Source organism: Gopherus evgoodei, chromosome 21 (assembly GCF_007399415.2).
Source record: "Gopherus evgoodei ecotype Sinaloan lineage chromosome 21, rGopEvg1_v1.p, whole genome shotgun sequence".
NCBI lineage: Eukaryota > Metazoa > Chordata > Testudines > Testudinidae > Gopherus > Gopherus evgoodei.
Genome location: NC_044342.1, coordinates 17,658,735 through 17,677,939, shown reverse-complemented (window position 1 = coordinate 17,677,939; position 19,205 = coordinate 17,658,735). Strand labels below are relative to the sequence as shown.

At 44.9% G+C, this 19,205-nt stretch overlaps 1 protein-coding gene and 1 pseudogene across 1 annotated transcript; both read left to right on the top strand.

Moving 5' to 3' along the window:
- The first annotated feature begins 5,780 nt into the window (after nucleotides 1–5,780).
- LOC115638156 lies at nucleotides 5,781–6,738 on the top strand (annotated as a pseudogene).
- A 10,988-nt stretch (nucleotides 6,739–17,726) lies between these two features.
- LOC115638155 (olfactory receptor 6-like) lies at nucleotides 17,727–18,692 on the top strand. The gene has a single exon (XM_030539726.1). It carries the CDS (start codon nucleotides 17,727–17,729, stop codon nucleotides 18,690–18,692), a length of 966 nt encoding a protein of 321 aa, XP_030395586.1.
- The last annotated feature ends 513 nt before the right edge of the window (nucleotides 18,693–19,205 follow it).

Here is a 19,205-nt window from a genome sequence, read left to right as displayed (position 1 = left end):
GTAGATAAGGCGAGTTAGGCTTATGTTTGTTTTCTTTATTTGCAAATGTGTATTTGGCTGGAAGGAGTTCAAATCTGTATTTTGCTGAAAGGATTTATTTTGTACTTGTATACTTAGGCTGGGAGGGTATTCCCAGCGTCTATAGCTGAAAGACCCTGTAACATATTCCATCTTAAATTTAAAAGATAATTTTTACTGTTTTCCTTTTTTTAATTAAAAGCTTTTCTTGTTTAAGAACCTGATTGTTTTTTTTTATTCTGGTGTGAGATCCCAGGGGACGGGGTCTGGATCCACCAGGGAATTGGTGGGGAGAAAGGAGGGAAGGGGGAGAGAGAGGTTAATTTTCTCTCTGTGTTAGGATTACTTTCTCTCTCAGGGAGAGTCTGGGAGGGGGAGAGAGAAGGAGGGGGAAGGTGAATTTTCCTCTGTTTTGAGATTCAAGGAGTTTGAATCACTGTGATCTTCCAGGGTAACCCAGGGAGGGGAAGCCTGGGAGAGGCAATGGTGAGGGAAAAGGTTTACTTTCCTTGTGTTAAGATCCAGAGGGTCTGGGTCTTGGGGGTCCCCGGGCAAGGTTTTGGGGGGATCAGAGTGTACCAGGCACTGGAATTCCTGGTTGGTGGCAGCGCTACAAGTACTAAGCTGGTAATTGAGCTTAGAGGAATTCATGCTGGTTCCCCATCTTTTGGACGCTAAGGTTCAGAGTGGGGAATTATACCATGACAGTCCTTCTCGAAGAGAAGGACCGACCACCGAACTGACACCGAAGAGGTGCTTTTTTTTCTTTTTTCCACCGCTTGGGCTGGCAGAAACGCTGGAGCCGGCCCTGGGTCTCTGTGCCCCCACTCAGCCGCCCTCTATCTCTGTGTGTCCCTTTATCCCCTCCCCCACCCCCATGCGGCTCTGCACCTCCCTCCCCCCTGTGGCCCTGCACCTCCACTTCCACTGAGCCCCTGCCCCAGTCCGATCCCCTCAGCCCCCAGTGGTGTCTGTCTCCCCACAGCCCCTTTCTCTTCCATCGGTGGCAGGGAGCTGCTGCTGTTCTTGTGCCACAGCTCCCTCTCTTGAGCAGAAGGTGGAACTGCAGCAACATTTCGGCAGAAGCTTTTTTCTGCGCAAAATAAAATAAAATAAAATAAAATAAAATATGCAGGGCTCATAATTATGCATGCATGCAGTAGTGCAGAATTCCATCCACGTACAATGCAGTAAGTGATCAAAATATTCTTGGATACAAGTCCATCTTCCCACAGTATTCCAGATGAAAGAAAGAGCATATATATAATAATTAAAGACTCCTTGGGCAAGAGAGAGAGAGCATGGACAAGCATTAGGATGACTCCATAGCTTGGTGGTTAAAGCACAAACCTTAGGCTGTGGGAGAGACTGGATCAGGTACCACTGTTCCCATGACTCTTTAGGTTGTTGTCCAAAGTGGAAAGGCTTCAACAAGAGAAAATGAGGTGGCAGATACATTTTTTAATCCCTTCTCCCCACTCAGCTGGAGGATGGAGTTGAACGAGTGTGGCCTACATCTCAGGTGTGTGCCTAAACCACTTGGCTATAAGTTATCTCTCCACCACCACAACAACATGGCTGCATGGGCGCCAACTTTCACTTTTCTGTGTGGGTGCTCCACTCCCGTCCACCCTGAGGCCCCGCCCCCACTCCACCCCTTCCTCCAAGGCCTCACTTTTGCACCATTCCCCCAGGAAACATATCCTTGCTCAGCCTTTTCCCACTCCTGCTCCACCTCCACCCCAATGCACCCCACCCTTGCTCCACCTTTTCCTGCCCGGGCTCTGCCCCCTCCCCCAACGCCTCCCACCCACCATTGAACAGCTGATCAGCAGGTGGCTGGTGGGTGCTGAGCACCCACTCTCCTCTTCCATGGGTGCTCCAGCCCTGGCCTATGCATGGCTGAGAATCCCATGCAAATGGAGGCTCATCCCTACAGCCCAAATTCAGGTTTAGAACATCCTGAGAGGGTAGGATTTTGCACACACCCTTCTACCTGGCATCTCTCATTGGCTATTTTAGGCAGCTCCCCTCCAAGTTTGTTGGCTTTTGCCAGTCCTCTTCTTAGGCACTTATCTTTCCCCATTAACTGTGTAAAGAGCCAAGACACCAAACTCAGGTTTTGGGAATAGCTGTGATTTTCTAGGCCCATAAAAGTGAGGCATTGCAACCCTCAGCATCCCAGTGCCAAAGTCCCGTTGTGAATCTAGCCCATAAGCACTTGACCCTGAGTTCAGTGGAAGCTTTGCCTGAATAAGGAACAAGTAAGGTCATCAGACTTTGTGTCTGTGGGACATTTGGTTGAGTAAGGAGGAGGGAGGACTTGAGGTTATCTGTCCACCAGCTGGTGGCTCAGATTTCTTTCTTTTTCACATTGTTCTCCCTTGGACCACAAATGATTAATGGAGCTCTTTCTGGTGCAATCTGAGACCAAGCCGGGGTTGATTTGGGGTGATCAGTCTGTGTGAATATCTCCCTCTGCAGGGCCGGCTCCAGGCACCAGCCCAGCAGGCAGGTGCTTGGGGTGGCCAAGGGGAGGGGGTGGCATGTCGGGCTCTTTGGCAGTAATTTGGTGGCGGGTCCCTCAGTCCCTCTCAGAACCCTAAGAAGAGGCTGAATTGCCGCCGAAGAAGAAAGTGACGCAGTGGAGCTACCACTGATCATGATTGCAGCTTTTTTGTTTGTTTGTTTTGTTTTGTTTTGCCTCTTGGGGCAGCAAAAACCCTGGAGCCGGCCCAGTCCCTCAGACACAGCAGCATTCAGAGTCACACAACTGAAAAGCCACTGGCTGGGAATGTGTGCAAGAAGTTCAGATGGAACAAGATTTTAAATAGGGCTGAGTTTTGAATCATCATGACTTGTTCTCTGAAAACATTCACTCAGTGTGCAGGGGCAGACAGAAAGCAAACAGAATGTTGGGAATCATTAAGAAAGGGACAGATAATAAGACAGAAAATATCATATTGCCTCTATATAAATCCATAGTACACCCACATCTTGAATACTGTGTGTAGCTCTGGTCACCTTATCTCAAAAAAGATATATTAGAATTGGAAAAAGTACAAAAAAAGAGCAAATAAAATGACAAGGGATATGGAGCAGCTTCCATATGAGGAGAGATTAAAAAAAACTTGGACTTTTCAGCTTGGAAAAGAGACGATTAAGGTGAATATGATAAATGTCTATAAAATCACGACTGGTATGTAAAAAGTAAATAAGGAAGTGTTATTTATGCCTTCACATAACGCAAGAACCAGAGAGTTGTCTGATGAGATTACCCCCCCCCCACCCAGTTCAAATACCTTATCATCCTCAAGCAGAGGGAGGGTTGATCTTGGGGTTGTGTCTCCCAAAGCCCAGGTGAGTGCTGTGATGCAATTGGGTTCATGGCCTGTGAGTGGAACACTGAGGCTGCCATGATAATAATAATTTAATCGTAATTTGATTAGGCCTCTTCTTAGGGTCAGATTTCCAAAGGTATTGGGCTCCTACAGTGCAGCCAGGAGGTTAGGTACCGAATGACCATTGATTTAAATGGGAGTCAGGCACCTAACTCCCTTAAAGCCTGTTGCAAACCTTACAAGGCACCCAAGTTGGTCTTTGAGCACCTCTATACCTTGGAAAATCCAGCCTTGTGTGACTTGTGCCACATTCACACAGGGAGCCCATCAATACCACATTAAAAAAACAACAACAACAAAACAAACCACCAGGGGCGAGTCTCTGAACCTGGGTTTCCACACTTGGGTTCACACTCCAGTGCTAGAAAACAGCCATGCAGACATTCCCACTTGGGCTGCGAGACCCCTGCCCCTTGCCAGCTTTCAGAGACCAAATGGGAACATCTGTTTCTAGTGCCATTGTGTGAGCCCCAGTGAGTTGACCCAGGATCTGAGACTCATGGCCATGCATCATTTTTATTTGTAGTGTAAGAGATAAAGGAACCTTGTTTTCTGAGACCTAGGCCAGCGCCCTCACCTCTCAATCATCCTTCCTTTGACTTGCAGGTCTGCTGAGGGACTGTGGCTCGCACTGGCCTCGTTGCTCAGCCCCACTGGAAACCAGGCCAGAATTGAGCAGTCCCTATCTTGAGACACCCCGAATCACTGAAAATTGTGGCCTGTGCTTTTTCTTTCCTTGGTAGTTTAGGCTATCGTTTTCTAAGGAAAAAAAGAGAGTAATGCGCCTGTTTCTACTTCTGTTACTGTGGGAACTAATGCCTCATTTCCACAGGCTTTTTAATGCCCAGAAATCTTTGAATGAAGGCTGGGATTTTCAAAAGGACCCTCAGGGAGTTTTGTGCTCAGGGCTACGGCAAGGTAACTATTACACTGTCATTTCGGTAGCGAAGACACGCCTTAAATCTTTGCAAAACTTGGAAATAAGTAGGCTTGGCAGAATTTAATTTTTTAATCTCATAATTTCAACATATAATATCAATGTCTATTTAAGATTTTTTTTTCACTTTTTATCAATGTAAGTGTTCAGTTTTGGAAAATGATGGACGGGTCTGACACTAATTATTAATGATGGTAGACACTGAGATTGAGAGTCAAAGCTTTATAACTATTAAAACACAAATTGTTAGCATTGTGTCAATAGATATCAAGTAAATAGCCATAAATGAAACTAAGAATTTCTCAAGTAGCATTTTTCTTACTTTGCTGAGCTGTAAATTTCAATTATCAATGGAAATATTTGTGTGTGTGTGTGTTTATGATGAAATTGATATTTACTATTTACTGACATTTACAAAAAAAAAATCCTTCTAAGCCTAAGATTGAAAATCTTATTTTAAGACGACAAACAAACAAATAGGAATTGAGTTTGACACTGGCAGGATTTGAAGCAAAACCCTCAAAATTGCTGTCCGACCTTCCTCTGCTGCTGCTGCTGATGATGATTTTCTATTGACCTTTTTGTCCCCTGAATAGAACATGATAGTAGTGGGCTATTAAATGAACATCAAAAAGATAATTTGCATTTTTTCAGTTTTGTGGATCTCGGTTTTCACAAAAAGTCAATGTTTACCATAACCACACTCCCCAAATTGTGTTCCAACCACCTGTAATATTTTCAGATGTGCCTAAGAACACAAATTCCATTGGTTTAAATCTTGTAGGTCCCATTGAAAAATGTCCCCTACTCAGATTTAATACATTAGGGACTGTTGAGTTGAGAGAGGGATCCTGCATTTGCTCTTCAGTTGGGATAAATTGGCAGAGATCTGGCAGCAATTAGTTTAATACAAACTGAATCCAGAAGGGAACATAGTGATAATCTAGCCTGACTTCTGATATAACACAGGCCATAGAACTTCCCCAGAATAATCCATGTTTGAACTAGAGCAGATATTTTAGGGGTGGGGGAAAATGCAACTTTGTTTTAAAAATTGCCAGTGATGGAGAATAAATGTTTAAAACCGCACACTTTGTTTCTGGTCTGAGTTTGTCTAGCTTCAGAATCCAGTTGCTGGATTGTGTTATACCTTTGTCTGCTAGATCGAAGAGCCCATTATTAAATATACTTGTTTCCCATGAAGGTATCTGAGGATTAGGTTTATTTTTTCCCCCATAATGCTGAGGGATTAAAAAACTGCAGGATGGGATCTCATATAAAAAATATCAAACTAAAGAGCGATGATAAAAAAAGATCTCATGAAATGGGCATCTGTGATATTAAAATTTCTGTTCTTTCTTTCCCCTTCTCTCATTCCCTTCCTCTGACTTCCTCCTTCCCCTCTGCAGACCCTCAGCTGAACGATGGAGCAGGACACCCACATCAGAGTTCGGGAGTTCATTCTGCTGGGGTTCCCGACCATCCTAGAGCTTCAGGTGATGCTCTTCGTGGTATTCCTCACCATGTACTTGCTGACCATCCTGCAGAACATGGTCATCATCACCCTGATCAAGACAAACCATCACCTCCACAAGCCCATGTATTTCTTCCTCAGTCATCTCCTTCCTGGAAGTTTGGTACATCTCGGTCACTGTTCCAAAACTGCTGGTGAATTTCCTGGCAGAGAATAAGAGCATCTCCTTCATGGGCTGCATGGCCCAGCTTTACTTCTTCATTGCCCTGGTCTGCACTGAGTGCGTCCTCCTGGCCGTCATGGCCTATGACCGGTATGTGGCCATCTGCCACCCACTGTGCTACCCAGCCATCATGAGCCACCAGCTCTGCCTGCAGCTGGCAGTGGGCTCCTGGCTGGCTGGCTTCCTCATCTCCATGCTGAAAGTCTTTTTCATCTCCCAGCTGTCATTCTGCATCCCCAATGTCATCAACCACTTCTTCTGTGACATCTCCCCATTGCTCAGTCTTTCCTGCACGGACATGATGGTGGCAGAGATGGTGGACCTTGTCTTTGCCTTGATCATCCTGCTCATCCCGCTCTCCATAACCATTGCCTCATACGTCTGCATCATCAGCACCATTGTGTGCATTCCCACTGCCCAGGGCAGGTGGAAAGCCTTCTCCACCTGTGCCTCCCACCTCACAGTGGTTGTCATCTTCTTCTCGGCCACCCTCTTCATGTACGCCCGGCCCCGGAGGATCCACTCCTTCAACCTCAACAAGCTGGTGTCAGTCCTGTACACGATTGTGACCCCCATGCTAAACCCCTTCATCTATTGCCTGAGGAACCAGGAGGTGAAGGGGGCACTAAGAAAGATGCTGTGTGTCAAGAATGCTGTCCCCAAGGTCTTCAGCAGTGACCACTAGCTTTGGACGGGGCTGATCATCATCCCATCCTTGGAATCTGCCTTCTCTTACTGCACACAAGGGGCTCAGTGGAAGTGACTTCTTAAGAATGGCTGGATGGGATTCTACTCAGGACAATAGATGGCATGAGGTCACCTGAGTATGAACTGAGTTTCATGTCGAGGTTGAGCTGTATCTTGAGTGAAGTACGTTGAGTGCAAAGAAGCCAAGAACATACAGATGTAGAGGAGGAAGGACATTTATGCAAGCTCTGAACATAAATCAAGTGGTTTGTGGCCAAGAGCAAGAACAACTGAAAGGTTGTTCTTTCCTTTTCGAGATCTATGTGAAATGAGTTGTGTGGTCTGGATCTCTCTCTTGCTGAGTTTATGCTCAGTTCTGGCTCAGTTTGGCTACCAATCTGAAAGTAAAACAATTCCATTTAATGATAACAAGGATAAAATCATACTCTTGCCAATTTGAGGAACAAGCTGTAGTTTCACTGAACCATCACAAACAGAACTCCCTTCTACTCAGTAGGGTTATAGGTTGAACCTCCACTATCACCAGTATGTGTTAGGAATAACTTAATTGAAACTGAAAACCCTAACTCTCCTCGGACTGGGGTAAATCAGAAGTAACTTCAGGGGGTCAGTGGGGCTCATTGTCCTATTTTGCACCCCATTTTGAATTAGGAATAACTCCTCTGGAGTCAATGGGTCTGATTCTTCTCTGACTCAACCTTGTGTAAGCCAGAAGTAACCTTATTGACATTCCTGGTGTTACACTGGATTAAAGGCAGAGTAAGTGACACCAGAATAAGGCCCTGAATTAGAAGTGAAACAATAAATGTTTACAGGTTACATTTCCCTCCCAGATTGAGAGAGAAGAGATCATGCATTTTCAGCCAGTTGTTATTTCCGATTAAAGAGAAAACCAAACCAAATCCTAAGAACACGCAGTTTTGGATATTTTAAAGGGGCATACAGGAGTCATCACATAGCTCACATTTACAGCTGGATGAATGATGATATTTTTCAGTTTGCTGTCAATTCAAAAAATAAATAACATTTTAATTTCAGGATGAATGGAAAATGACATGGTTTGAAATTCTTCAACAAACTGAAAACTCAATTTTTTTTCCAAGTAGAAATAAAGCCTTTCAGTAATGTTGAAATGAAATGTTTTGTTTTGACCTGAAATATTTCATTTTGATTGTCAGCCTTTTGTGGTGTGCATTCTTCTGTCATGTGCGAGATCCAAATTCAAAACACTTTCCCACCTCAGACAGAGCGCAGAATCAAATACAGACCTTTGATGTTCCAGATAGGCACGCTAACTGTAACAGAATGCTAATCTGTATTATTCTGCTCAGCCATTGTGTTCTACATACCTTATTTAAATGAACCTCAGCTATACCTGACAGAGCATTACAGGATCTTGTGATGAGCACATCTGCTGTCTATAAGCAAACTTTGTAGCCTGAGCTAAAGTTTATAAAGGAGAAAATGTTACCGCTTCCTCCTACCCGTACTTCATTCATTTAGTCACACTGCCTTTGCTTTTGACAAAAGCCTGGAAACTGAAACAATTTGGAGGCTCAAAACATTTTGTTTTGTTTCAACTTTACCAAAAATTTCTGATTTTTTTGGCTCAGTTGAAACTATTTGGCCAACTGTACCCAAAGTCAATAATTATTTTTGCTCATCCCCAAACTGCATGTTGTTTGGTGAATTAGCCACACACCTGAAAAATTTCACCCACCTCTACTCACAGGATCTGTCAATAGGGACTTGGATACCTAACTCCCTGAATCTCCTTTGAAAAATTCTTACCATAAAGTCCAAAGACATCATTTTAGAAAAAAATTAGGGTTAGGGGCAAAGTTGTGTCAATATCTCTGTCTCTTCCTTCCTGCTGAGGATGCAGTTGCTCGTGTGGGGTTAGCAGGCTGTTTCTGCTTAGGTTGGATATTAGGAAAAACTATTTCACTAGGAGGGTGGTGAAGCACTGGAATGGGTTATCTAGGGAGGTGGTGGAATCTCCTTCCTTAAAGGTTTTTAAGGTCAGGCTTTACAAAGCCCTGGCTGGGATGATTTAGTTGGGAATTGGTCCTGCTTTGTGCAGGGGATTGGACTAGATGACCTCCTGAGGTCCCTTCCAACCCTGATTTTCTATGATTCTATGATTTGTATCCCAGACAGGGGCAAGGATGTGACAGACCAATCCTATCCCAGGGAATGTGGGGAGGGGGGCACTGGAGTGGATATCTGGGCTCAGGTTGCACCATGCTCAGCTGAAGCCTTGGCTACCACCACTGATTCCTCTCAGTTTGGCAGGGAGAAGGGGGTGGTGCTGACAGATTAAGTCAATACAATCTGCCACTTCCACACTTCATAGGCCTAGGGTGGCAAATTTGTCCCAGCTGCCCTTCCTTTATGATGGATGGGCGGTTTGGCCAAATGTGAGTGCGAGGGTGGGATCCAGTGCATTAGGCCACAACACCATGCAAATCAATTACTGGCCCAGCCGTAGTGTAGACATACCCACAAGAACCCACACAGATGCAGGGAAAGCACCACCAAGCTGGCTGGTGAAGACCCCTCACACAGATATCCACCTCTGAGGGGGAGATCCAAGACTTCATGGGACCTCTGAGGGCTACAGGCACAGCACTTGGATTTTACACACAACTCCCACAGACAGACACAGAGCAGAAAGCAATCGTTACAGATAAGACAGATGAAGACTGGGATGGGAAAGAAAGGCACAGGCTGAGGAAGTGAGTTGGTCAAGGTCACACAGCACATCAGTGACAAAGCCTACAGCAGAACCGGGGTCCGCTGAGCCCCAGACAAGTGCTGCATCTTCTCCTGGCTAGGGTTGAACTCTGTGGCTATCCCACCTCTAGTTCCCCTTCATCCAGGCCCATTTAAGAATTCATAGTTGAAAGAGGTTTCAAACAATCTCCACAAAGGGTCCCACGTATGGAGTCCTCTGGTACATACTACCCACCAGGCCTCAAGCCCTGTTCAGTGTCCCTGTCCTGTTTCATCCAGACTGACATAGTCTTCATATCAGCTGGGCCTGTACAGTCTCTCCCCAGCTTGAGCAGGGTCTGTCCCAGACCTATGTATCTGGAGAGCTTTCTCCCACTGTCCCCTGCTTTTTCAACTTTTCCCCTACTGGCTCAAGGTCTCACAGGAGACTTCATGGACCCTGCAGTAACTGCAAGCATGGCTGCACTCCCCTGGAATTTCCTCTTTGCTGCAACTTCCTGATCTTTTATTCTGTGAGCACCTGATTCAACCCAGGTCCGGGGCTGGCTTTAGGCCGATTCAGTCGATTCCCAGGAATCTGGCCCATCCCCTAAAGCCGGAGCCCCGGACGGAGCGCAGCAAGCAGCCCCGCTCTCCCAGCTGGAGCTGCGCCCGGAGTGCAGCAAGCAGCCTCGCAGTCCCGGTCTCCCGGCTGGAGCCCCAGCTGGAGTACAGCAAGCAGCCCTGCTTTCCTGGCTGGAGCCACGGATGGAGAGCAGCAAGCAGCCCCGCAGCCCCGGTCTCCCGGCTGGAGCCCCGGCTGGAGAGCAGCAAGCCACGCCGCAGCCCTGCTCTCCCTGCTGGAGCTCCGAGCCCTTTAAATAGCCCTCATAGCCCTGGGATAGCGGGGGAGCACCAGGGGCTATTTAAAGGGCCAGGGCTCCAGCTGCCTCTGCTGCACCCTCTGCCCTGCCCCCAGCCAGCTCTGCCCCCAACCAGCTCTTGCACTCCGTGCCCACAGCCAGCCCCTGCCAACCCCCCTGCCCTGTCTCCAGCCACCCTCTGCCACACACCCCTGTGGCACTGCCCAAAGCCAGCCAGCCGCCACGCACCCCTGCCCGCACCAGCCCTGCACACCCTGCCCCAAACCCCCTGCCCTGTCTCCAGCCAACCCCGCTGCACTCCCCTGCCTGAACCAGCCAGTTCTGCACTCCTCTGTCTTCAGCCCTCCCAACCCCTGCTGCATCCCCCTGCAGCCCTGCCTGAAGCCAGCCACCCCACACAGCCCTGTCTCCAGCCAGCTCTGCATCCCTTTCCCTGCCTGCAGCTAGACCCTACCTCCAGTCAGCCCCTGCCCTGCCTCCAACCAGCCCCATGTCCACTGTTGCCCTGCAGTTCCCAGGACAGTAACCCTGCACATCTGCTTCAATGAGGGGGGCAGGGAGCAGCTGGGACCCACACATGTGAAATGGTGGTCATTAATAAGCAATCAACAGCATATATGATGCAATGTACAGAATATATAATTGTATTATTTATATATTTATGGAAAGTAAATAATACAAGGAAGAAATGAAAGGCTTTTTTTTTACTTTTTTTTTTTTTTTTTAGTCATCCCTGCCAGGGCCCCGCCGAAAATGTTTGAATTGGGTCCCGCACTTCCTAAAGCCGGCCCTGCCCAGGGCTGGCTCATCAGGGCTGGCTTAGCCCCAGACTCTCTATTCAATGGGGCAAGCCACACTGTTACACCTCCAGATTAGACCCCACTGCCTTCTGCAAAACCCATCCCTCTAGAATCCCAAAATTTTCTGCATGGCTGTGACTAGGATACCAAGAGGAAGGGGTAAGAGTAATCTTTCATCAATATTAGCTCAGATGCATCCCTGAAATATTGAAAAACTACTTAACGGTGGGAAGGGATCATTTTTGTTTTCCTTGCAAGTAGACAAAAAGTTTACTGCTGTGCTCCAGGCTTGTTTGTCCAACCCCCTAGCATAAACAATCAAAAGAAATGACAGAACCCAGGTTACACAAATAGGATAGCTGTCAGGGATGGAACCAGGGTGCTTAGGAGCTAAAGACATAAGTGACTATATCATGAGCTAAAGAGGCAGCTGTTGTTGGTTGGAGTTTTAACATTGTACTTCCTATGGAACAGGCAAAATAGGGAGACTCAAAACATACACAGGGCTAGCTGATTACCAATCAACACACATAACATCCAAATTTGCCAAAGAGTTGGCCATCTTTGGAAATCTTTTGAGTTAACTCCTGCTTCATAGATCTGAAGATGTCATAAACAGATCGTAAAGGGTTAACAAGTCCAGTAAACCTGGCTAACACCTGACCAGAGGACCAATCAGGAGACAAGATACCTTCAAATCTCGGTGGAGGGAAGCCTTTGTTTGTGCTTTCTGGGTTTTTTTGTTGTTCTCTCTGGGTTCTGAGAGGGACCAGACATGTAAGCAGATATCTCCAAATTTCTGAAACAGCCTCTTCTGTTCTATTTAGTAAGTACCAGTTAGGAAGGCAGTTTAGTCTTTTTGATTGTTTTCTTTATTTGCAAATGTGTATTTTACTGGAAGAATTGTATCTCTGTTGCAACTTGTATTTGTGCTGAGGGGAGGACTCTCCCTGGTGTCTATAAGCTGAAAGACCCTGCAACATTTGCCATCTTAATTTTACAGAGACAACTTTTACTTTTTTCTTTCTTTTATTAAAAGTTTTTTCTTTTTTAGAACCTAATTGATTTTTTTGGTTATCTTGTGTAAGACCCCAGGGGAGGGAATCTACACTCCCCAGGGAATTGGTGGGAGGAAGGAGAGAAGGGGGGAGGAAAAGCTGATTTCTCTCTGTGTTAAGATTACTTCTCTCTCTCAGGGAGAATCTGGGAGGGAGAGAGAAGGGGAGGGGAAGATGAATTCCTCTCTGTTTTAAGATTCAAGGAGTTTGAATCATAGTGATCTTCCAGGGTAACCCAAGGAGGGGAAGCCTGGGAGAGGCAACAGTGGGGGGAAAGGGTTTACTTTCCTTGTGTTAAGATCCAGGGGGTCTGGGTCTTGGGGTCCCCTGGGAAGGTTTTGGGGGGGACCAGAGTGTACCAGGCACTGCAAGTCCTGGTTGGTGGCAGCACTACAAGTTCTAAGATGGTAATTAAGCTTAGGGGAATTCATGCTGGTACTCCATCTTTTGGAAGCTAAGGTTCAGAGTGGGGGCTCATACCATGACAGAAGGTCAGACGAGACCATGTTGAATATCGAGTCTGACCTCGTGCAAAACTATGTAGATTGACAAATGTACTTACTGACTGGACTGGAACCCTTGGCTCTGAGAAGTCAGTCCTCCAACACTCAAGCATAGAAAAAACAGAGTTAAATCTCTTTTCTGCTAGTTGGATTAGCCACTGGAGGGTGGGACTGCTCATGGATACACAAAATAGCTAGTATATTACTGAAGCTTTAGGTCGTCTTGCGTATGTGTCCAAATGAGTGGTGACATCTTGAGACACATCCAAATGAGATCCGCAAAACAGTGTGATAGAATGTCAATGGGCCTTAGGTACCTAAGTCACTTAGGGACATATTTTAAAAGGTATTTAGGTGCTGAGTGGGATCTTGGTGCCTAACATCTATGGGTATTAAGTGCACAGGAGCATTTGAAAAATCCCACTCAGTGCCTACTTATCTTTAAACATCTGCCTTTTGGTGCTTTCAAAATTATTCACAAGTTTCCACCAAACTTAGCTGTCCAACCTGACACCACTTGGACTTCATGTCCAGAGCACGCACAGCAGCCACTGCTGTCAAGGACACTCAGTGAAAATTGGTCCCAAGGGGGACTCAATTTAGTGGACATTTGAAAATCTGGGCCCCAAACCAGCCTTCCCTCTTTCTCAATACAGGATTACGATATGTAATAGTGTGAGAATGCCTATTGCAAGGTGTGTTGTGCACTGAGAGAAAGATAGATGTGTGCATGGGGATGGCTAGAAAGGAGATCAGCGTAAAATATCTATGGATAAAGACATAGATTATTATTATTATTGCATTTATATAAATTGGAGAAACCATTGCTTTCCAAGTGTCTCACCAGATTTTTTCACATTATTGATCCGGCAGATTATGCCAGTGCAGGAGATACTTTTATTATTATAACTCCATAGAGAGCGCCTATCTCAGATTAATGTGACATTATCCTAGATCCTCTATAGCTAGGATTTTCCAAACTACAACGCAGTTTGATAACCATTTCCTATTCATAATCATTGAGAGTTTGGTTTCTAACTCCCTTAGGCTTCTTTAAAGCCCAGCATGCACAGACAATGTTAAGTATTATCATCCACTCTTTCCAGTTGGAGAACATAGTCACGGGCTAGACTGTTAATGGGATTTAGGTACCTAAAACTGTAGCTAGGCACCTAGTGAGATTTGCCAACCATGCAAGCAGGTTAGGCATCTAACTCCCATATATTTTTATGACAGCTGGATGCCTAAACTCCTTAGGCACTTTTGAAAAGCCTGCTAGATACCTCATAGATGTTAAGGCCAGAAGGGGCCATCATGATCATGTAGTCTGACTTCTTGGGAAAGAATAACCTGTTTTTGTATCTTTCAAAATCTGGCCTGAATGAGTTTTCCAAGCTCATACAGGAAGTGTGTAGTAAAATTAGAAATTGACTGCTGCTTGCTTGAGTCCCATTACAGTGTCTTAACCCGATGACCCGTCTTCCTGCCTAAATCTTCCTTTAAGTAACAGCAATAATAATAACAGCAATTACTGTCCTAGGCCAGACACATGCACCCTGATTTAGCTGGGCTACATGGGCTCTAGGTCACTACATGCCCATGAGCACAGAATCAACTTTGTCTGCATTCAGGTTTCATGTCCAGGACCCATTCAGCCAATGCTTATACAGCCCTTAGTCAGTTACACATACATAGGGCTGAGAAGGAGGGTGGGGGAGGGACAATTGCACTCAGGTCCGAGCTCAGGTGCCCCCTCCCAAAAAGAAATGTCTGCAACATCTGTGCAAATAAAGTGAAATGTGACGGGTTGCGGTTCCGTTGCACATGATGTAAAGGGGCCCCAAATTTCTCTCAACTAGCATGAATGACATACATGGGCTACCAGCACTGGGAGCTCAGAGGGACAATTAGACCTCAGTGGTTAACGAGTATATTTAGTTTGCTGTTTCTTGCTTCTGGGACAAAGTCAGAACTGCTAGAAACAGGGCATTTAGTTTGTGGCGTTGCACCTGCTTACATCACATTTGAATGTGGCCCTGAGTGGATGCAGGGAGGAGATTTGGCTAATAAGTTCGAGGATGTGACTAGATCTTCGCTGTTGATCTGCTGCTAAAGTAAAAGAATGGAATTTTCTTTTCTTTTATTCTTACTTGGGAACTTTGCTTGGATAAGATCCTTCATCTGTAATGTAACCGAAATTATGTTGATTTTAAAGGGAGTTTTGGGAATACACTCCTCTATCATCCTGATAGATAGATAGATAGATAGATAGATAGATAGATAGATAAATAGATAGATGTTTGCAGTGTTGTTATAGCCGTGTTGGTCCTGGGATATGAGACAGACAAGGAAGGTGAGGTAATACCTTTAATTAGACGGAAAGATAAAATGAGCCAAAGAGAAATATAAAGAGTGAGTTTAATTTAGAAACACCAATACTGCTGTTGTCGTTGTCATTATTTCTTCTTGGGAGGGCTTGCTTGTGGCTGGATTTATTAGATTCTTGAACCATAATGTGCTGGGAATTTTTGCAAACATGTATCTGGATTTAGACTGGTGCAGAAATTATACTACTTAAAAAATTGCTAAACAGCTAGGCTTTAAGATCAGCACTATAAAAACTGTGATAGAAAAATTGTGTGTATAGAACTGAGGTGGTTGCGGGGTGGGAAAGAGATTAGATCAGACAGCCAGAAACTCTTTATTCAGTGTCTACTCACTTCTAGTTACTCTACTCTAGTCCTGTCTGTGAGGAAACATCCCTAAATCATTGTTATCCCTGTTGTAGTAAATGACATTGCTTGTGGCACTAAAGGCTCATAGTGTTACCAATCCTATGCACAGGAATTTGCAGGATTGGGCCATAGTGTGTCTGGCATATGCACTGTTGCCTCTGAATCTATGACTGCTTATAGATTTACTTGTGCCAATTTTCAAAATATTTATTTTATGAAAATGAGATCTCATCTATCAAAGGTAAATATGAGTCTGGGTATGTTTTTGTTTCCTTTTTAAAATACAAGTTTTTTTGTACCATGAAAAGAATGTTAAACTAGTATCATTTAAAATTATGTTGAAAAGGCATTCTGACGCTCATGAATAGAAGAGAAAAATGTAAATGGGGAGAGAGAGAGATGTTCTGATACAATTTCTTAATTGTTGTTAAAATGTTTGTCACTTCTGCTTTATATTAGACAATTTGACAGTTAAGGTAGATAGATAGATAGATAGATAGATAGATAGATAGATAGATAGATAGATAGATAGATAGATAGATGGGGTGTATGGGGATAGATAGCTGTTTTTGTCTCTTTATGTTTTTGTTAGATCAACTGTCACAGAAACAGTATTTTAATTTTGCATTTAAGTTTCTATATCATCATCATCGAAGTGTTGGCCCTACACACTATAAAATTGTAGCACATAATAATAACAAAGTCATTGTTTTCAGTACAATAACACCAATGATGAAAATAATTCCGTATAGGTGCTAGATCCTGCTGGCCCCAACCCGGAATATCACTTAAGCAGTGTTTTGAAGTTAAGCATGTGAGCTCATTGACTGCTATGGAATTACTCATGCTGAAAGTTAAGCACACACATAAGTGATGGCTGGTTCAGAGCAGTGTGCCTAGAAGATAGCAGGATTAAGCCCCAGTGAGTTTTGTCTATTTCTTGGGAACAGCCAGAGATTGGATCCTGGAATGGCCTCAATTGCTCCTGTCTGATGCTGATGCTGGTGTGAAGTCCCGGGTGCAAAGCTGAGTGTGTGTGAATCAATTAGTCTATTTTCCTCTCACTGTTCTTAAGTTCCAGGTCTACTCCCCCACATTGCAGCAAAAAGGACTGCTGGTCCAGATCCCTAGCGGCTGTAAACTGGTATCACTCTGTGGGAGTCAAAGAAGCTATATCAGTTCACACCAGCAGGATATCTGGCCCACTGTTTTCTTGCTTTTCTGTGATTACACAGAAAAAGTATGGTTTGTTTGTTTTAAAGAAACAAAGAAATGACAAATAAACATAAAACAAACCAACTCATGGCCTAAATAAGGCCCATGAAGTTATCAGCAAACTAGAAATGTGGAAAACATTGGGCTCAGGTGGGGACTTTCAAAGTTTGCCTAAGGTATTTAAGTACCCAACTGCCACTAAACTTCAATGGGAGCTGGATGCCAAACTCCTTTAGGTTCCTTTAAAATTCCAATTTGTCATCAATGGAGCTCAGAGTTCTTTACTTACAAGGGCCATATCATTATGCTCATCTTACAAATGGGAAAACTGAGGCAGGGTCATGAGCAAAGTCATCCTGCAGGTCAGGAACAGAACCCAGAACACCAGCCCTGTACTGGAGTCATAAAGCCACACTGCTTCTTGTACGTCTGAAGTATGGTCTCTGGCACTGTAGATTAGTTTATGAGCTGGCCAAAGTATTCACTACAGATTTAGGCTGGGACATCCAGTGAGTTGGGGGCCAACCTCCATTATGCTCTTTAAAACCACAACCTGACCTCCTGCATTAAACATTCAGCTTTGGAGAGCTACCAAGTTTTCTGAATCAAGATGTGGTATAGCTGAGAGCGAGACATTGGCGAGGGGTCCTCAGAACTATGGTGCAGAGTCTGCTGCTGAAGGGAGAGAATTTTGAAGGCACATTGTAACTCAAAGGGATTTGTGCACCCAACTCCTATTTGTGTCTTTTAAAATTTGATCCACAAAATATAGAAGTAAAGGCCTGCTGTGAAGAATCACAGGAAGTGGGTGTTTGTGTCTTTGAAATGCTGTATGTAGTCAATACCATATAACTTTATTTTGTCTTTTTGCTCTTCATTTTTTTTCTTTTCATCACTTCTCCTTTCCATATTTATCTCTCCTGTCTCTTTCTCCACCTTTCCTCTTCTTCTGACTATTGCTTTCTATTTCTTATGTTCTTTGTTCTTTTTTCTTCTTCTTTCTGTTTTTCTCCTACATTTTTATTTCTTTGCTGCTTGATTCTGTGCCTCTCAGCATGGAGTGGGAGAATGACACCAGATTCCAGGAGTTCATCCTGATGGGATTCCCAACTGTCCCAGAGCTGCAAGTGTTTCTCTTCATGGTATTCTTGGCGGCTTATTTGCTGACCCTCCTGGAGAACGTGGTCATCATCACCATGATCAAGACAAACAGTAACCTCCACAAGCCCATGTATTTCTTCCTCAGCAACCTCTCCTTCCTGGAGGCCTGGTACATTTCAGTCACTGTCCCAAAACTGCTGGCTAATTTCCTATTGGAGATCAAGAGCATTTCCTTTGTGGGATGCATGACACAACTTTACTTCTTCAGCTCCCTCATATGCACCGAGTGCGTGCTCCTGGCCGTCATGGCCTATGACCGGTATGTGGCCATCTGCAACCCGCTTCGCTACCCAGTCATGATGACTCACCAGCTCTGCCTGCAACTAGCAGTGGGGTCCTGGCTAGTGGGCTTCCTGGCTTCCATGCTGAAGGTCATCTTCATTTCCCAGCTGTCATTCTGCGGGTCCAATGTCATCAATCACTTCTTCTGTGATATCAGTCCTTTATTGAACATGGCCTGTACAGACATGACAGTGGCAGAGATAGTGGACTTCATCCTGGCTTTGTTCATCCTTCTGGTCCCGCTGTCCATCACCATTGTCTCCTATGTCGGCATCATCGGCGCCATCTTGCGCATCCCCACCACTGAGGGCAAGAGAAAGGCCTTCTCCACTTGCACTTCCCACCTCACTGTGGTTGTCATCTTCTTCTCAGCCACCCTCTTCATGTATGCCCGGCCCAAGAGGATCCACCCTTTTGATTTGAACAAACTGGTTTCAGTGGTGTACACGATTGTCACCCCCATGCTAAACCCCTTCATTTACTGCCTGAGGAACCAGGAAGTGAAGGGAGCTCTCAGGAGAGCTTTCAGTGATGTGAATGCTGTCCACAAGGTTCCTATTCTGGTCACCATCTCTTAGTCGACAGAGATTTCCCTATTGGTGGAAAATTAGGTGTGAAGGCAAGAAGGAAGACGTAGCACACTTATGATGGAATATAAATTTGGTAGTTATGGAGTCTCTGTTTGCAATACAAGATGGGTGCTCAAAAACCTGAGGGAACCACATTGCCAGTCTGTCTCCAGAAGCCTCAATACTGAATCTCCTTTCTAGTCAATATATCCAAATCCTATCTCTTCTTTGACTTCAGGGGACCATAAAATGACTGAGGTCTAAAAATGTCAGTATGGGTTGGAAGGTCCTGGAATTTGGGTTGCATATTAGACCTTGTGTTCCAATGCCAGCCAATATTTGGTGTCTAATAGTCAAAGAGATTTGGAAATTGGGATATAGACTATGGAGTTAAGTCCCCAAGGGAACAGATGGGAGGCCAGTCTCCTGGGATAAAGCTGGACAAAGCCCTGGAAATGGTTTGCAGGGATAACTTTTTCACTGGCCCTAAGAAATCAATAGACCAAATCCAAGGGGTTTTAG